General features: G+C 41.1%; 1 protein-coding gene across 1 annotated transcript in view; it reads left to right on the top strand.

Moving 5' to 3' along the window:
* The window catches only part of hydin (HYDIN axonemal central pair apparatus protein), a 119,118-nt gene that overhangs the window by 20,166 nt on the left and 80,574 nt on the right, over nt 1-18,378 (top strand). Inside the window, exons 10-18 of the mRNA XM_049573961.1 lie at nt 956-1,055; nt 5,861-5,979; nt 6,631-6,854; nt 7,016-7,083; nt 7,211-7,452; nt 9,904-10,004; nt 10,769-10,904; nt 16,742-16,906; nt 17,075-17,227. Coding sequence (XP_049429918.1) covers nt 956-1,055; nt 5,861-5,979; nt 6,631-6,854; nt 7,016-7,083; nt 7,211-7,452; nt 9,904-10,004; nt 10,769-10,904; nt 16,742-16,906; nt 17,075-17,227 — 1,308 coding nt within the window. The remainder of the gene's footprint in view (nt 1-955; nt 1,056-5,860; nt 5,980-6,630; nt 6,855-7,015; nt 7,084-7,210; nt 7,453-9,903; nt 10,005-10,768; nt 10,905-16,741; nt 16,907-17,074; nt 17,228-18,378) is intronic.

Here is an 18,378-nt window from a genome sequence, read left to right as displayed (position 1 = left end):
TAATCTAATTGATTTATGCCAAGGGGGTTAACATACCTCTGTGCAGCCCTCTCTGAGTTGGCAGGGATTCAGTAGCTTGTCCAAGGGCACTTGGGCAGATTGGATGTTTGAAACAGGGCTCTTAGGTTGAAGGACACTTCCTGCTAGATGCCACCTACTGTGTGCTGCCTTGTGGCTGTAAGGACAGAAATGAGAATCTGTTGTGGATTCCCCCAAAAAGATCAGATTAGAGTTGTCACAAACAGTTATGTTTCAGCTCTGTTGTTTGAATGTAAATCCAGTCTGACTCTGCAGTAACGGGAGGGTCACGGACTTGGCCCCTTCTGCCTAGGGACCTTCAGGTAGCCTGACCTGTTCTGACACCGCCACCCCCCTTTTCTGTCAGTGTCTCCTCTGCTCAACTCATCCAGGTTCCCTGGGCAGAGCATGAGAGGAGACAGATGAAAAACAGAAGGAGAGGGCAGGAGAGAGAGATTGCGGGGGAGAGAGAGTAAACAGTCTGTAAGCCGGTCACAACACAAACTTTGAGAGGGCATTTGAGAGAAATGGTCAGCAGTCTACTCGTGCGTAAACCCACCCACCCATGCACACACACACACACACACACACACACACACACACACACACAGAGACACACATAGGTATTAGTAGGTGTCAGAGAGTGTGTGTGTGTGTGTGTGTGTGTGTGTGTGTGTGGAGTTGAGGCGGGTAAGAGAAGTTAACTTCCACACTGTTTTCCTCACCGAAATGAATGCAATTGAAATTCCATCCATAAAACTTCTCTTGTGCATTCACACCATCAGGCTGCTGCTAACACTAACAGTGAGTGATCGTCAATCCAAGCTATTTTTTTCTGTGAGAGAATATGCATTTATAGTGTGTGCGTGTCTGCTTTATAAAATATCCCTTAAGTAAAATAACCACTTGTTTTTCTTCTTGTCTTAACATGGTTCAGGAGGGTGAAATATGGCCTAACACCCCAGCACAATTCAACATTGTCTTCAAGCCAGAGGAGGCCAAACTGTACCAAGACACAATATATTGTGATGTCACAGGTCAGTGTCGAGCTGGAAAATACAGAACTCATTTAGGTTTCACGTAGCAAAGCACAGTATTTGTATCTTTACGATGCAGTAACGATAAAACAATGTCTAATACTTAGCTGTGCTAGTGGCAAGGTGTTAGGAGGGCAATGACATTCGGTCAGACCACCACTTTCATCCAGATCTCAACAACTTTTGGATGGTCTTAGATTACTACTGTTGGTTTTTAGTGAAATGTCTTGACATTTATTGGACTGATTGCTATAAAACATGGTACGGACATTCATGCTTCCCTCAGAATGAATTGTAATAACTTTATTCCTGACTGATTTCTGAACTTTTCATCTAGCACAAAGTCTAAATGAGTCCAGTAATGTGTTGTATAACCTGCAAGAGTGATGGCATTCCTAACCTAGCCTCAACTGTACTTTGTATTTAGTGCTAATTAGCCAATGGCAGCATTCTAACACGTTAAACTTGGGGAACATGGTTAAAATTTTCCTTGCTACACATCATCACGTCAGCATGGTCATTTTGAGCATGTTAGGATGTAATCAAAGGCAATATTCATGATTGGGTCTGATGGGTGCATGGGCGGGAACTCAATACCAGGACTCCACTTCATGACACCTACTGCACAGACTCTGGCTCCAAATGATGACACCAGCGCAAGATGATATCCTGTATGCGGGATATTTTTGCTTCTTTTTTTACCGTGGGAGAAATTGTAAACACATCTTCCATCTTTATTTACGATCTATGGCCCAAACCCGATTGGCCCATAGTGTTATCCTACCTGCAGGGAACAAGCCGAGCTGTAATCTCTCAGTTTTTTGCTTTTGCACCACTTTTAATCTGTGTACTGTCATGAATAATGTATGGGCCATCAACCCATCCCGACCTCCCACCTCTCATTAATGAGGAGAAATGTTATGCGATCTCTGTTTAATAGATGTGGTATATGACAGTTTAAGGCTGAGCTGAACAGTCGATAGGAGAAGGCGCATGCCGGAACTCATGTTACAGATGTCTTTTAGTACACTGAAAATACTTTGGTTGACTTAAGCTTGTGATAAATGTTTTTACATTAAAAAGACACCGAGATTTTTATACAGTGGAAATTCAACTTTTTAATCAGGCTTGGGCTCAAAACTGCTGCTGCGGTTTGGGCTGGGGTCAGGCTTGGACAGGAACTGTGTGGCTTCATGTAGGGCAGGCCTCATCTTTTTGGGCCCAATCATAGCTCTACAACCATATTTTTAAGTTTTGGTTTCCGGTGAGACCCCAAAGCAGACACAGATGGAGGTGTATGAAAACAAAAGAATTTATTGCCGAAGGAAAAAAAAACAACAAAAATGCAGGCAGTGGAGGCAGGGTGCTGGCTGGCTAGGAGGTTGTCCACCAGTGTAGAGAGCCGGATCTCACACATATTAGAACAAAACATGACATGCAACCCCATTTATGATATGTGTGGACATGCTCGTATAAATAATGCGTCAATTTTCATATTTTTATTGAAACCTATGATCAGAATAGTCGCCTGGACTCACTTCTATAGGGAATTAAATAGTGAAAATAAACTATTCCACATTTTTCTGGGGACCCCCTTAAACTCCCTCAAGGACCCCTTGGGGTCCCTGGACCCCTGGTTGAGAATCAATACTGTAGTCCAATACACCTTTAAAAGACATTTTGATACAACTGATTTGCCTGATTTGGCTCAACTCTCCCTGGTGTACGGAGCCCGGTACAGAAGAAGGCTTCACAGAAGAGGACAAGCTCGGACACGCTCGGGCATGGCACCTGCGCTCTCTCATTGGCTGGAGAAATCTCCGCTCAGAAACTGTCCCAGCTCACAAAAACATCAAAATACAGTTAAAGGGCAGGGGCTCTGCAAACAGAGTCACCACCACACATGAGTAGAAGCACATAGGTGATGATTAAGCAGGATTTTATTTGTATATGTCTATATTTTGTTGTGTTTGAAAATCCTCCAGATTCTACCTTTAATCAGAACTGAACTAGGAAGAATGTCATTCTCTTCCAGTGCACCTTATACATGGAATAATCTGACCTTAAACTTGGACACTCTGCCACCCTTATTTCAGATCTTGTGATGAGTGTAAATGCTTTGAACTATACATCTACATCATAACATGTTTATCATTCTATATTTCTGCTTTTAGGGATCAGTTATTGCTATTGTTGTTTGTTGTTTTTACTGTATATGATTTTATATCTGTTAGAATTATGGCATTAATTAATTAATTAACCTAACCTGCATTAATTAATGCAGGTTAGGTTAAAGGACAAACTAAATGTGCATTAAAGCTTACATTTACAGCCAATTTACAGCGTCACTTGACACAAAGTCAGCGGGTTTCTTAAACAAAAAACCCTCCTAGAAACCAAAGGATAACTCTTTTCTTTTGTTTGTTCTTCAACACCTTGGAATTGATTGTTTTAACAACTTCAAGCAGTCTGTACTCTCCTGCTGTTAATCAATAGCTTGGGCTTTCTCATATAAGATTCTTCTTCCCTCAGTGGGTTGGTGCAGACAAAGGTTAGATATACAAGCCTGGGTAGCAAAACATGTCTGTCTGGTTATTGTCAGAACAACAGCTTCCCTCTTTAAATGTTGATATCTCCTTCAGCATACGACGTCCTCAATGAAACGTGTTGAAGCACCACAAATGAGCCCCTAAATCTGCCTAAATGCTTTGACCACTGGATGACTTACTGCTATTTGAGCTCATTTTCATATTAGACAATGCAGTCATGAGACCTCAATATATTCATCTCATCCCAGTGGTTGTAAAAGGTTGTTGGTAAATTTGCATGTGGCCGTCACGTGTGTCTTCTGAGCCGGAGGCCAGATTTACATTAATTTCCATGTTTTCTGAGGCAGGTGAAGCCCTGACCAGCCTAGGTCAATGGCAGCCAGACTGGACACTACCCTGATCCCTCACTTTGCAAGAAGCTCAGAAGCAAACTCAGCAAAATTGAAGGATAGAACTTGTATGCCCTTTACGAAGTTAATTCTGTACTTTGAAGGTAGTCACCTTATTCCGTGCCTCAACACGCCTAAATGTTTTGTATAAGCTAAAATAAAAGCTGTAGTTATGGTAGTTTCTCAGAAAAAGTAACCATTTATATTGACAGTATGTGATCAGTTTACATATTTATGCCAACGTTATCAGAGCTGCTGGCTGTGTAAGATCAGCTGCTGGCATAATGTTACAAAAGAATGTTTAGTGTTTTTGCAGTGTTTTGGTAATAACTATCAATGTTTGCAAAAAATATTAACATTGAAAATTAATACAGATGATGATGATGAGGGCGGCACGGTGGTGTGGTGGTTAGCACTCTCGCCTCACAACAAGAGGGTTGCCGGTTCGATCCCGGTGTGCGGAGTTTGCATGTTCTCCCCGTGTCAGCGTGGGTTCTCTCCGGGCACTCCGGCTTCCTCCCACAGTCCAAAGACATGCAGATTGGGGATTAGGTTAATTGATAACTCTAAATTGTCCGTAGGTGTGAATGTGAGCGTGAGTGATTGTCTGTCTCTATGTGTCAGCCCTGCGATAGTCTGGCGACCTATCCAGGGTGTACCCTGGACAGGTCGCGTACCCTGCCTCTCGCCCGATGTCAGCTGGGATAGGCTCCAGCCCCCCCACGACCCTCAAGAGGATGAAGCGGTTAGAAGATGAATGAATGATGATGATGAAAGCAGGCTAAGCTAATGCTGTTTAGGTGGCTCTAGCTGGGCTATGGTTCTTGTTTTGCTACAGGTGTACAGGTGAGCTACAGTTAGCCGTATGGCAGAAGAAACAATAGCATATAACAATTCTCATTGAAACTTTCGATTTCTCTGGCGAAGATATCGGGATTCTGTATGCGACACGGAAAATTAGCTCCTGGTGATCAGGTTGTTAGCTTAATCTGTAGACAGTTAAGTTCATTAAGCAGTTGTGTTGACAGATTTTGCTTTTGGTTCCTCATAGCAGAGCCATCTACATGAGGGAACACTATAAAGTAATGAAAAATGTCCTTATATGTGATTTCAGGCCATTTTCTTATGTTGTGCTCTCAGTCACTGGATGGCTGACGGATGTGGTACTGTAAAACAACCAATCGCTGCAGTGTTACTGCTGAATATTGCCATATTCATTCATTGTTAACACCGGCAACTAGTGCAGCTAGCTGTAAACCGTAAAAATGAAAACAAGTATGTTAGAATTGAAAGTTTTTTAAAAAATGGGAGGGGCACCATGAAGTGACTACTGTGCAGGAATGTTGTTTAGTTTTTGTAAACAATATCGCCAACAAAAGTGAAAATGAAAACCAACTCCAGATTCATTTGCATGTACAATATTTGCATTTTTTTCATAGCTATGTCAGCAATTTTGTAGCTTCGTCTTGGATGCATGCTGCTTACGATCTAGCACCTGGTTGCAATTTTTTTTTTTAGTAAGTCCTGACCTCACCTGTGAGTTGTGCCCAGGAACGTCCCAAATACAGCAAAATAATAAAGAAATACATGCAGAAGGCAGAGTTTCTGCAGATAAATACACCGCCACAGACCTATAGTGGGTTATAAGTGATGACTGATAGGGACTACTTCTGTATGAGTCTACACATTTTTTAAGAAACTCTTGTAAAGTATATCTCTTACCTGGAAATATTAAAGCAGCCTTTCAACTGCATTAAATCAGTGTCTAATATATATAGTGTTTGAGAGACATTTTTTACTCATATTTTTAACTGCCTTTAACTTTGTTGTCTTATCTTTCCCTACGTTTGTCTGTGTCTTTACATAGGCCGTGAATCTCGATTGCCTCTCACAGTGAAGGGTGAGGGCCTGGGACCTAATCTCCAGCTCAGCTATGACCTGATGGACATGAAAAACGTGTTCATTGGTGACAAAGACTGTTATGAAGTAAGAAAGATTACGCCTGTTAACTGTGGATCTAAATGTAGTAAGAGCTTGTGTATGGCATATCCTACCTAACTTTTTATAGGAAGTCTTTTAATCTAGTTGTTAAACTGTTAAAATATTGTGCTCCACCCAGTCAGCCAAGATGCTCATTGAATTACTGTTCTACTGTTCTGTTCTATACGTATTGACAAAACTGAAGTATGTATAATACAGCGTTTGCCAATATTTTAGCGTAAATGTTATTGACACTACCTTGTATCCTTAGCAGTGACTGAATGGACGAGTTTTAAGTATTAACAATGTTCTGAAGTCACATTTGGTGTTAACATCATCCTTGATGTGTGTCCTTTCTTAAAAATAAGACTAAACTTTCAGTCTAAACTAACTAAACGGATAAAATCTCCAACATAAAAACAACTTCTATAATTCTCTCTTTTTAATACTGTAATAAAGTCATGTTTTCTCCAAAATAAAAGCAGGCTCCCAGAGCACTATTTGCAATGATATTTTTCCATTAAAGCTGAACTGAAGCAGATAACATCACAAAACATAAATGCAGCACATGCATATTACTTGTTTACTGACGGTGGGGCTCATACAAGAAAAAACATGACTTGAGTGATAGGTCAATGGATCTGTCTTTTTGTCCAGCTGCAGGTGTACAACAGAGGACTGATTGATGCCCCTTTCAGGCTGTCAAGCCCTGACACCACTTTCGGCCGCTGTTTCTCCTTCAGTCCTGAGGAAGGTGGTGTTCCCTCTGGGGCCTGCCAGATTGTGGAAGTCACCTTCCACAGTCGCATCTTGGGAACTTTCTCTGAGGACTTGCTGCTAGCTGTCACTGGACAGCCTCAACCACTTACCGTAACCTTCAGGTGAAGTTTGCAAGTGTAGTAGCTCAGATTGTAACAGAACATTCAGATTTATCCCTAAGAAACATTATAAAAACTTGGACTTAAAAGTGGTGGCAGCATTACTCATCAAAATACCAGGGTGTCTTTCTCATGGCTCCTGTTTTTTGGCCTTCTTTTTCCAGGGGGTGTGTCATTGGTCCCACATTCCACTTCAATGTTTCAGAGCTCAATTTTGGAGATGTAGCCTTCGGTGAGTAATAACATTTATCTTAGGTTCATTCATTTTTAAATTGCTGCAGATATATAATGCCTCAGAGCATCACAACATTCACACACATAAAAAACATTTCCTCCACTTCATTCTCCTCTCTGTGCAGGTTTCCCACTAACAATGATTTGTACCCTCTTCAACACCTCTTTGGTGCCTATGACCTTTGCCCTGCGTGTCCTGGGAGATGGGCTGGGGTCTCCCAGTGTTACTAGTGCCCAACAGGCATCGGAGATGTCCAGGAATAATTGGGAAGGCAGTGTTGCTAGAGACTTTCATGCTCGGCCTGTGGAGTTCACTGTCACACCCACTGCGGGCTCTGTGCGTGCCTTGTCAGATGTCACCATTAAGGTAGAGTAAATTAACTAATGAATGGGGAACCTTTTTAAATAAATTTTGAAATAAGTTTTGCTATTGTAGCAGCATATTACAGGTTATTGTAAAGTTGTATGCCCCAGCTGCACCAGGCAGTATGTATCTGTAAAAACATGACCATATTTTTAGTCTAAATCATGAAGTAAAGCTGCAGAAGAGATGCAAGCAATGCATCCCCCCAATCACTTACTTTACCTATATTATATTTAAAAAATATACTGTTGCAGCAAAACGTGCCTCCAGAATAAAGGTGTAAACTTTCTCTTTAGGAAAAATCTGCCAATCAGCAATCTTGGAACCCATTAGTAATAGCCTGTATTTCTGTACTTATGGTGTAGCCAGCAGGTATCCAGACCCAAACGTCCTCTTCTGTGTTCCAGTCATTTATAATCTCTATAAGCTTATATCTGAATATAAATGCCGATAAAAAGATAAAAAATACCTCCAAAAAAACCCCAATAAAAAGCCAAATGCTGTCAGATTATATTTCAGCCAATGCGTTTCACCTCTCCACGTGGACTGTTTACCTGCCGCTCAACTGTGATTGGTCAGTACTACTCAGACTACAAATGGACCGCAAACGGAAACCAGAACACTTCGAGTACCAACTAGAGTACCAGTATCAACGTATCATTGATATTGGCTGAGATACACCTTGTTGACTGCCATCAGCCTGTCTGCAAATTAACAGAGAGCAGTGGCCAATATTTTTCTGTTTTGTCTTGTCAAGTTTGAGCAAGCTAAAAAGCAGGGCTCCAGACTAACAGCTACAATAGTGAGCAGGTAAAAGAAGAACACAATGACTTTTTGGCACATAGGCTCTGTGATCTCACTGTTGTGTGATGAGATGGCGAGTTGCAACCAGTGTCTCGTCGTCCTGGGGACAATAGAAAACATGCTTTGGATGAACAGAGATCTTCCCCAGATTGCCTTCGAGATAAAAGGATGCAGTAAACTCATTGAAGCGTCAAAGAACGCACTGTATAGTTTCTCTGACAATGCTACACTGTGAACAACGAATCTGTGTTAAAATTAGCAGGAGGAGAGCAAGTTAACGTTAGCTGTTAGCAGCTGGTGGCCACAACTAACTGCTCACAGAGGTTGTGTTGAGTTATATTATGGTGTGTTCAGTCCTGTTTAGTAAAAATTGGTATTGGGCGAAGGTAAATTATAACTGTCTCATTAGGTCTTCAAAGTAATATTTTAAAAGGAGTTTTTGGTGAGAGACTTGGATAAATGCAGCTGTTTGAAGGAGCGAATTGTTGATGGTTTCACATAAAAATAAAATTGATATTAGAGAGGGAATTATGATATATTACACTGAGTAAAAAGGCTTTTAAAGCTGTTTTTCTTTAGATTTTTATCATGTGAAAGGTTATGGTCAAGGTTGTATCATAAATTTGTGTAACTGAATTTGTGCTTATTCAAAGGTAGTGTAATGAAGGACCGAATGACTTTAAAACAGTTCAGTTATGTTTTTTTAAGTGAAGGTGAATAAATAACAAAAAAAAAAAAAAACACAAAATGAACAGCAATATTAAAACATTGGTATCGATACTGGCTCCAAATTTCAAAATGGGTGAACCCCTTATATGCAGATATCTGTTTATAGAGCTTAGGTAGGCAGTGGTGATTTTATCCTCTGCCTGACATATTCAGCATATTCATACCTATAGCTGACTGAGTTCAGTAGATCTTAAGGAACAGTCTGACATTTTGGAAAATGTGTTTTTTACCTTCTTGCAGAGAGTTAGATGAGAACTTTGATGCCACTCGCATGCATCTGTGTTATCTATTTAGCCAGATCTAGGAGATGAATACCTAAGTTGAGCTTAAAAACTCTAAATAGGCCAAAGTGGCTAGTCTGGCTCTGTGTGCAGCGACTTCGCAAAGTCTTGTTTGAATGAGGTTGTAGGGAAACAGCCAAGAAATAGTATTTTTTAAAAACCCTTTTTTAACCCTTCATAAAACCACCAAACTTTTTTCATGGATAAAACTAATGAGATTTAACACGGTAATTATTGAGCTTTTGGGGTGCTGGTGGCAGGATGTTGTTATGTTGGACAGAGCCAGACTCACTGTCTCCCCATTTGCAGTTTCTATGCTAAGCTTAGCTACCAGTCTCCAATAGACATCAAAGTGGTACTGATCGTCAAAAAAATTTCAACCTATTCCTTTCATAGGTGCTCTTTGGATTGCAGTTTCTACTTACTTGTTTTTCAGAATGGCATACTGCTGGTCATTAAACTGACTTCATTGAAAGAACTAGAGAGGATTAAGTTTTCCTGTGATGCATTAATCAAAATTCTTTGGCAACAATCTAAAACCTAAACTGAAACTGTGTTTATTTGTTGATGTGAGTACCGTCACTGTTTGTTTTGAACCTTTTGTGATCTCATACTGTATTTGTGTATTAAATACCTACAGGTGACGCTGTGCTCCAACACAGTCAAGAGATACAGGCTGGCGCTGGTGGTGGATGTTGAGGGTGTTGGGAAGGAGATCAGGACTCTGCCTATCAATGCCAGGTCAGACACATTTACTGACATGAACACACACATTCTTTGATGTACACATACTCAAATATACATCAGTTTAAATTAAGTTGCAGCAAAAATACTTCAGTATTATTATTATTAGTTTGACTTTGCACATTTAGGCCATAACAGATTATTGGCTCAGTTGTCCTGTATTTTTTCTCTTTTGCTGTAACACTGTTTGATCTTTTCCATTTTAAAAAGATACTTCATAAAAAATTAATGGATGAAAATGAATCACCGCCCCGCTGTCCTAGTAAGATGGAATATCATCTCATCCTCTAAAATGAGTGTTAACGTGTCACAACTGTGTCACAAGATGCCATAAAACAGCAGAGGTTCATCTCTCTTTTTACAAACTCTCCTACTACTCTTTCTCTGGAAGTAAATTGCCTTTTTTTCTTGGCAGTATCCTCTGCTGTGCTTCTAGCTGTCGCTGAAGCTTTGACAAGCTGTGAATGTGCTCCATTGAACTTCCATACAGGTGTCGACAAATCAGTGGAGTGTGTGTTAAATATTCAGAGCCTGATTTGCATAATAATACATTGGAATGTCACCTGCACCATCACTCAGAGTAGGGCAATTGTAATCTGACTTCCTCACGGCAATCACCGTCATTGTAAATTTATGAATCAGCTCTAATTAATAGAGCACAGTTTTGGCATGAAGTAATGCAATAGCTGTTGTAATTCATAAATAAGCCTCAGATCTTTTCCTTTCTTCTCCTCTCTCTATCTATTCCTCTTTGCCAATAGGTGTGTTGTTCCTGATATTGTGGTGGAGACTCCTGTGTTGGACTTTCAGAGGTGTTTCCTCAATCACCCGTATGAACAGAAAGTGCGGCTGACCAACATCAGCACTCTGCCTGCCTGCTATGGCATGCTTGACCAGGTTAAGGAGATCACTGCAGTAAATGATTTTTTATTGTGTTTATATAGTATGTTGCGGGGTAGTGAAATGAACAAGCGCAAAAGCTATCAAGGCTGACACATGCGTATTAAAGAAAATGGCTCAATTCCAGCATAAAACAGAAAATTTATGTTGTGGAGGTGGGCAACATGAAAACAACATTTTGGGAAATACACTTACTTTCTGATTTGCTGAGAGTTAGATGTGTTGGGAATCAACATATATTTACCTCACACGGTGGCACCAAATATGTTGGGGTCAACACACTAGGCTTCACACGGAGGTATCAAATATGTTAAATTGGCTATCGGAAATAATTAAAGGGGTAATAAGCGAAATTGTTTCACCGCTAGGTTCGCCGTTGTGCACTGCCTATAGAGCAAAACAAAGTGTGTCATGAGCCACTCCTCCGTCTACCTCTGCTCTCCAACACCCCCCCCCCCCCATTTCCCTGCTTTCCTGTTAGCGTTAGCACTACTTCGCTACCACGCTAACGCTCCAACTCCAACTGAGCCGGGAGCCAGGCTCACGGTCTCACGGAGAAGAGTTGGAATGTTAGCATGGCAGCCCATTAGTGCTAACGTCCCCACGCTTCTCCACCAGGCTCAGTGAGTCGGAGCCGAGAAGCGTGGGGACGTTAGCGTTAGCAGTAGTCGGCTACCATGCTAACGATCCGGGAGCCTGCTTCTCGGCTCCGGCGAGCTCTAGCGTGGAGCCTGGCGGGCTCACAGAGAAGAGAGGAGTGTTAGTGTTAGCTCCCAGAGTTAGCACTAGAGTTACTACAGCTACTGGAGCAGCTTGCAGCTATGGAACGCTTCTACCAGCTCTTCAAGTCACTGAGCCTCGCCTCCATTTCAGCAAAAATATTGCATTTATTACAGGGACCATCATCATTGAAGTAGGCAGGGGAATAGCTAAACACAGCCGCCAGGCTGCCCGCCAGGCTACATTTTACAATGCTAATTGCAAATGTTAGCTGGGCTGCCGGGCTACTCACCTAATACAACCGAAACGCCTGACCCATTGCTGGGACCGAGCCGCTAATAACTCAAACTCTGGACATTAACCCATGTTACAACTGTAACATTAAATTTAATTGAATCGACATAGCGACATGTGCCTAATGTTACTGTAACACTAATTAAAACAGACATTTGACTTTATGTTGTACCTGTCCAGAAGAAGAAGAGCTAGCTCCGAGTCAGATTGTAATCCCTTTAGCTCTCGCAGTGCTCTCCACCTTGGAAATGCAAGGCCAATGTTAATCCGAGTTCTGTCCCTTTCTTTATCTGACAACTTCTTCGCCAACGACCGTTGTTTCTTTAGAGGTAATGCCAGATCCTGGTGGTCTTCAGGTGGATGTTCTGCTCTCTGCCATTTAATTTCGAAAATACGCGCTGCCATTGCTCACCGGCTGTAGCCTTTTATAGGGAGGGAGGGCCTAGGGCTCCGTGAGGGGGGGGTTCACATGAACGTTCATGAACGCGCAGCCGGACCGGCTTGTAAACAATGGGCTGGAGATCAACACAAAGAGAGGGTGTGTGAGGTCATGCTATACTCCAGATGAAATTACACCTCTAGTTCTTCACATAGCAATTTTTTAATTCCGTTCCGTAATTCAGTCTAGAAATGATGAATTTTGCTTATTGCGCCTTTAATAATTATTATTAATAATTAGTAATTATGTTAAATAATGTGACTTAATTAACATTAAATCACCTCGTGGGGCACCATTCCCGTAAAGGAAAAAATGATAGCCAGTTAAAGATATCAGTCTCATAAAATAGGCTAAACTATTAATTTGGAATTTGATTAATAATTAAATCAATGACAACAACCAAAATTAACGGTAATGCCTGAAGGATTTTGGAGTTCTTGGCGCAGCAGAGGTTGACTATTCATTCACCCTTGTGCAACATTAAACAGACAGCAGGCATGATTCCAAAGAATTATATTTATTCACAAATAAGTAAAGCAAACCAAAACACACAAATTCTAACTAACTATATACAAGCTTGGTGTGTATATGTGTGTTGTGTGTGTGTGTGTGAGAGAGAAAGAAGAGAAAGAAAGACAAAGGCGGGTGTGGTGATCAAGTAGCCGTTGGGCATACAAAACAAAATGGCTGACAACAGAGAACTACCAAAATTGCCGAATCAAGGCTGACTCCAGGGGCAGGTGTTTGTCTGACCGTGTGGTCAGAGCAAAGACAAAGGAAAAGAAGCGGGAACTTTGAAATGCCTGTTTGGGTGTAGCTCTGTTGAAAGCCTATTTGTTAATGAGTCTATGTCAATGTGACGTGTGTTGCAAACAGTCTGGATTAGTGCAGAGATTGTTTAGTTGCATGGAAGAATCTGTTTGTGAACAGTATTAGCAAACTAAACACTTAGCTGTGGCGAAGCCAAATAATCAATGACCTAACTGCAATCTATCACAACAATAACTCAGTAAACAGCATCAAATCACATACAACAAGTCAAACAGTCCTGCTTAGCCTGTAAAGCTATGCCCAGTTGTTACATTACCGATCCTTGAATGGATGGAGGAAAGAGTCGGTGGTGTACTGCTGTTAGCCGGCAGAAGAAGACTGGGAAGATGGTTTTAGCTGCAGTCTTTGTTGGGTCCTTTGTTCCAAAGGTTCTGATCCGAGGAAGCTGGTCGCTCGGGGTCCTTGCAGAGTTGGACGCTGGGTGCTAAATCACTTAGTTCCTTGTTGCTGGAAAGCTGGTTTGCAAACTTTGTGTTTGCCAGAGAGTCTGTGATCAGTTGCCCTCCCTTTAGTGGTTTGGGCTATGGAGCAGGGGTTCAGGCCTCTGCTGTCCAGGCCCAAACGGGAAGAGGTGTTAGCTGCTGAAGCAGCTGGAGTAAAGAGAGCACTGCTCCACGGTTGGAGCAGAGAGGGGAAGGAATCTGTTGGAAGGGAGCACAAATCTACAGATGCCTGTGACATCAGAGTCACATATCACTGGAAAGGTCCAATCAAGTTTTGGGACTTGAGTCTCACTGAGGTGTGAGGTGAGATCTCCTGTGGAGATAGGTGTCGCATAGCCCTCTTTGTTTGAAGACAAAGAGCATGCAGAGGAAAAAGCCTTGAAATCAGTGATGATTTTACCAAATGATAAATCATCTGTGGTCCTGTGAATCCCAACAGATGAAAAGATTGATCCCGCTCATCTCCTATCTCCCATCTCCTCCATACTAATGTACGTGAAAGTGGTACGTGAGAGTGGGATCAGTCCTCTCCTCTAATTCCTCACAAGAAATCCAAAAAATCTGTTTTCCAAAATGCTATACTATTGATTGACTAAATACAATTAAATGTCATTATCACTGAATATTCTCAGGACTTTCTAATCAACTTTAAGATGCAACAGAAATAAGATTATACTGAGAGTCACAATAATTATGTCCTGACTGAAAGATATGTTTTGTAACTTCTCTGCATTTAAACGTCGAAAACAACCAGGCCAATGTTATATATTTTGTTGAGTTGTGTACTCACAGTATCCCAGATGTTTCCAACAATGTTTAAACCAAGAGAAAAACATAATTTTAATCAGGGACATGATCTGTGTCATTTGGTCTTCGTTGCCTGTCAGTGGTGTCACAACTTTTTCTTTCAAAGATAAACTTTTGTGATCTTGGTTGTTTTTTACTATGTTTTAAACAGATGAAGGATTTTAGTCATTGGACATCTGGATCAGGAGTTATCAGAGAAGCAAGCTAAGCAAACATTAGCAGCAGTTTGGCTCCAGCCACTGTTGTGCCAACTAACATCTGAGAAACACAGTTTTTTAATGTTAAACTGCTTCATTCATTTTCACCAGTTTAAAATGCTGGGTGTGTTTGTTTTGGAGAGGAAGAGACCACTGCGAATAATTTGGCTCCAGCTCAAAACCTGAATGTCTGAATCTTAATTTATCGTGGAAAAACAAGTGAGCACATACTAGCAGGAGCTGGACGAGGAGCCCCTCTGCGACAAGCCAAACAGGGTCAGAGAAACACTGATTTGTAACATGAAACTGGTTCATTCAGTGTTTCTCCCAGTTTTAATCACTAGGGGCCTCATTTATAAAGCTTGCTTACGCACAAAACGGGGCTTGAAAGTGGCGTACGCCACTTACCACGCAAAGGTTGTGATTTATAAAAATAAAATTGCTGGGAGAATGTGCACACCTGTAAGCAAACTCTGAGTCATGCTTGCGCACATTTTGGAAGACACTGGGAAGTGGCGACGCAGACGGCGAGGTGGAGAAGTGGAGTCAGGTTTTTATTGATGTCTCACACAAATTTAATGTCATGCTATATCCACCTTAGATACACGTTATCATTGAAATTAAATCCAGCAGCCTTATTTTGCGCTTGGAGTGAGTGATAATTGTTTCATAAAAACGTTGTAAAATCCAACTCAAATCCTGAATTGAAATTCTTTCTAAATATGTATTTAATCCAGGAGGGGGAGAGGACGGCGCGACTGCATGGAATATATTTATTTATTTAGCTAAATATTTCCAGTGCATTTATCATGTCTCGAAATACAGCCATTGAGCACAACCGTTACACTCATTTCATCAGCCCTACTTAGACATGTGTTGTTCATGACAAAACCGGCATGAAGAAACGTGTTCGCCTATTACACTTTCATCTTTGAAATGTATTTCAAATTACAAGTTGTATTTTGGGACAGGGATACCACTGGTTCATGCTGTAATTCAGGCCGGGTGTCTGATCAGACTAAGATGGCACTGGCACATACTCCTTTTTGCTTCCACCTTTAATAAATGTGATTCTTTATGTCGCACATAAGTGTCAAACATCCTCAAATTTAAAAGCAACACATTAACTACATGTTGGTAAAGGAGTAGAAATATTTGGTCTACCTTTAGATCAGACCACTTTTTTTTTTGTTGTTGTTCTGTCACTGTCCATGCAGTCCCACAGACACAGCTGACAGCATCAGCAGCTGTGATGTGTGATGTGTTGCCACTTTTTTTTCGCTTTCTTTTATTAGTGATCCCGCTGCATTGGCCACCAAATAAAATCTTTCTTCAGTCCTCCACCTCCCGTTAAAGGGTCTCTAGCTCAGTCTCCGAGAAATTCCGTTTTTTGGTTCGCTTCTCACCCGTCGCCGTGACTCACACAACAAGAGAACACTCGCATGCCGACTTATTTATATGCAGATCGCATTCATGAGGTGATTTGCATGACCATTTATGGTTGAACTAGGGTGTGTAGAGGGCGGAAAATGAGGCGGATCTGGGTGCGCACAACTCCAGGAAGTCTGTGATTTATAAAGAGAACATTGTGTGCAAGTGTGCGTGTGCACAGTTTTATAAATCATATTTTTTTTGGTGAACGCCATTTTCAGCCTTTGGGCGCACGTCAACTTTTAGTATGAATCCTAAGCACTCTTTTATAAATGAGGCCCCTGGTATGTTTGTTTTGGAGAGGAAGAGACCTCTGTGGATAATTGGGTTTCCAGTAAAAACCTCCTGAACAAGAAACACTGAAGGAAATCTAACCGGGAGTAAACTGACTGCAATGATGGCATTGCTCCGTCTTTTATTAATATTTTCATTGAGAACCCGAGCGACAAAAATATATGTTTAATAGATGCTTGAAACTGCAAAATACTGGTGCAAATGGCTAACATTTAAATCAATGTCTGTCAACTGCCCACTTGTGCTGTGACAAGGGGAGGGAAAATACAGTACTTCTAAGACAATTTATCCTTTTGTTGTGAATCTATATGTACAGTAGATGTTGATTGCATCAAAAAAAATCTTATTCACTTTTTTTTTTTTTTTTTTTTCCTTCAGAAAAACGAGGAGAGTCCTTCACTGCTTTTTGGCAGTCCCACACCCAGAGGAGTGATTCTTCCTCACAGTTCAGAGGAGCTTCCTGTGGTTCTGCTGGCTAAGGCTGCTGGAAGGCAGCAGCACACTCTATGCATTGCTGTGTTTGGCAGCGTACAGCCACCCCTGGTCAGTGGATGTCTGTGTGTGTGCTTCTTAGTGTGAACTCTGAATATCTGTGATGCTGCTGGTTGTTAATGTAGAAGTAATTGTGATGTTTTTGTCTCAATTCAGGAGTAGTACTTTTTTTACTCATCAAATTGTTCTTTGATCCACCTCTGTTTGGTTCTGCTCTAGGAGGTGGGCTTGTCATGTATTGGGCAGGGACCAGTGGTTCATGTTCAGAGCCCTCAGCTGGACTTTGGCACAATCCCGGTTCTGACGGACATAACTAGGTCCCTGCAGCTGTCAAACCAGTCACCTATTCCAGCCTACTTTACTGCGCGCATGGTACAAACACACCAACACAGACACACCTCTGAGCATACATATTAGCATTATTAGGCAGACATGCTCTTGCTAAAAATAGAATAAAACACTTATCACATGCATTAACATTAAGATGATCAAGGTAACTTTGCATGCGCTCAGATGTAGCGGCAGGGTGTTAGAGTCTTGGAGAACACAGAATTAAATGATTTTAGTTGTGGATTAATACATTCCCATAGAGCCATTCAGTGGCTAGATTTCTTGTCCAAACCCCCTGTCTGTCTTCTCTTGCTCTTGTGACTAATTAATTTCCAGTCTGATTTGATAAGTAATTAATGAGGTAATTGGTTCAATGCTTTGTTAGCTTTAGAAATAATTAGTTGCCAGTTCAATATCTGATTAAGTGATTTTCCTTAGAGTGTGTTCCCTTTATGAGCCGGTCAGAGGTTGACTTTTTGTCAATTCAGGGTGACGTGAATGAAATTGGTTGGTTTGATGTGGGAAGCTGATGTAACGATGCTAAACTTGGACTGTCTTAATGTTTCTGCTTTTGTAGATTTTTATGCACGAAATAGTAATTTTAATCTACAATATAACACAATACATTAAAATACAATGTACACTGTTTAATCGACATTTGAACTTCCATCTCTTACTCTTCAACTGATGGTTCATCTGTTTGCACCTCCTACTCCGCAAATGACACTTTGACTGTTTTCACTCAGCTTCAGTGCGTACTCATTTTTTTGGGAATATGTTTTCAGCCTAATTTAGCACAGTTTCATAGGTATCACAGAGCCAGATGACATCTGGTAATAACATGTGTTTTGGTGATCACAACACAAGTGGACAGCTAAGACACAATAAGGTTTACACCTGTGCCTGTCATGCTGCTCTAACTAACCACTTGTGTTCAGATTTCATTACTGCCTGTGTCATTTATTCATGTAGTTATTACATCATAACACTCACCAGCTGCTCACTAGTCATGTTAGTAGTTGTGTTGGCACAGTTGGAGATATTGCTGTCAGCAGAATTCAAAATGTCTCCTTCCACACAGCAAAACAATGTACGGTCATGCAACACTTTGTCCACCTTAATGTAAAATGGGCAAGTTATAGAGCGTTAGTGTGCTGTCATCAAAACAAACAAGATGTGTCCTGCAATGACAA

Source organism: Epinephelus fuscoguttatus, linkage group LG4 (assembly GCF_011397635.1).
Source record: "Epinephelus fuscoguttatus linkage group LG4, E.fuscoguttatus.final_Chr_v1".
NCBI lineage: Eukaryota > Metazoa > Chordata > Actinopteri > Perciformes > Serranidae > Epinephelus > Epinephelus fuscoguttatus.
The sequence above is the reverse complement of the archived record's forward strand: the minus strand, read 5'-3'. Positions and strand labels throughout refer to the sequence as shown.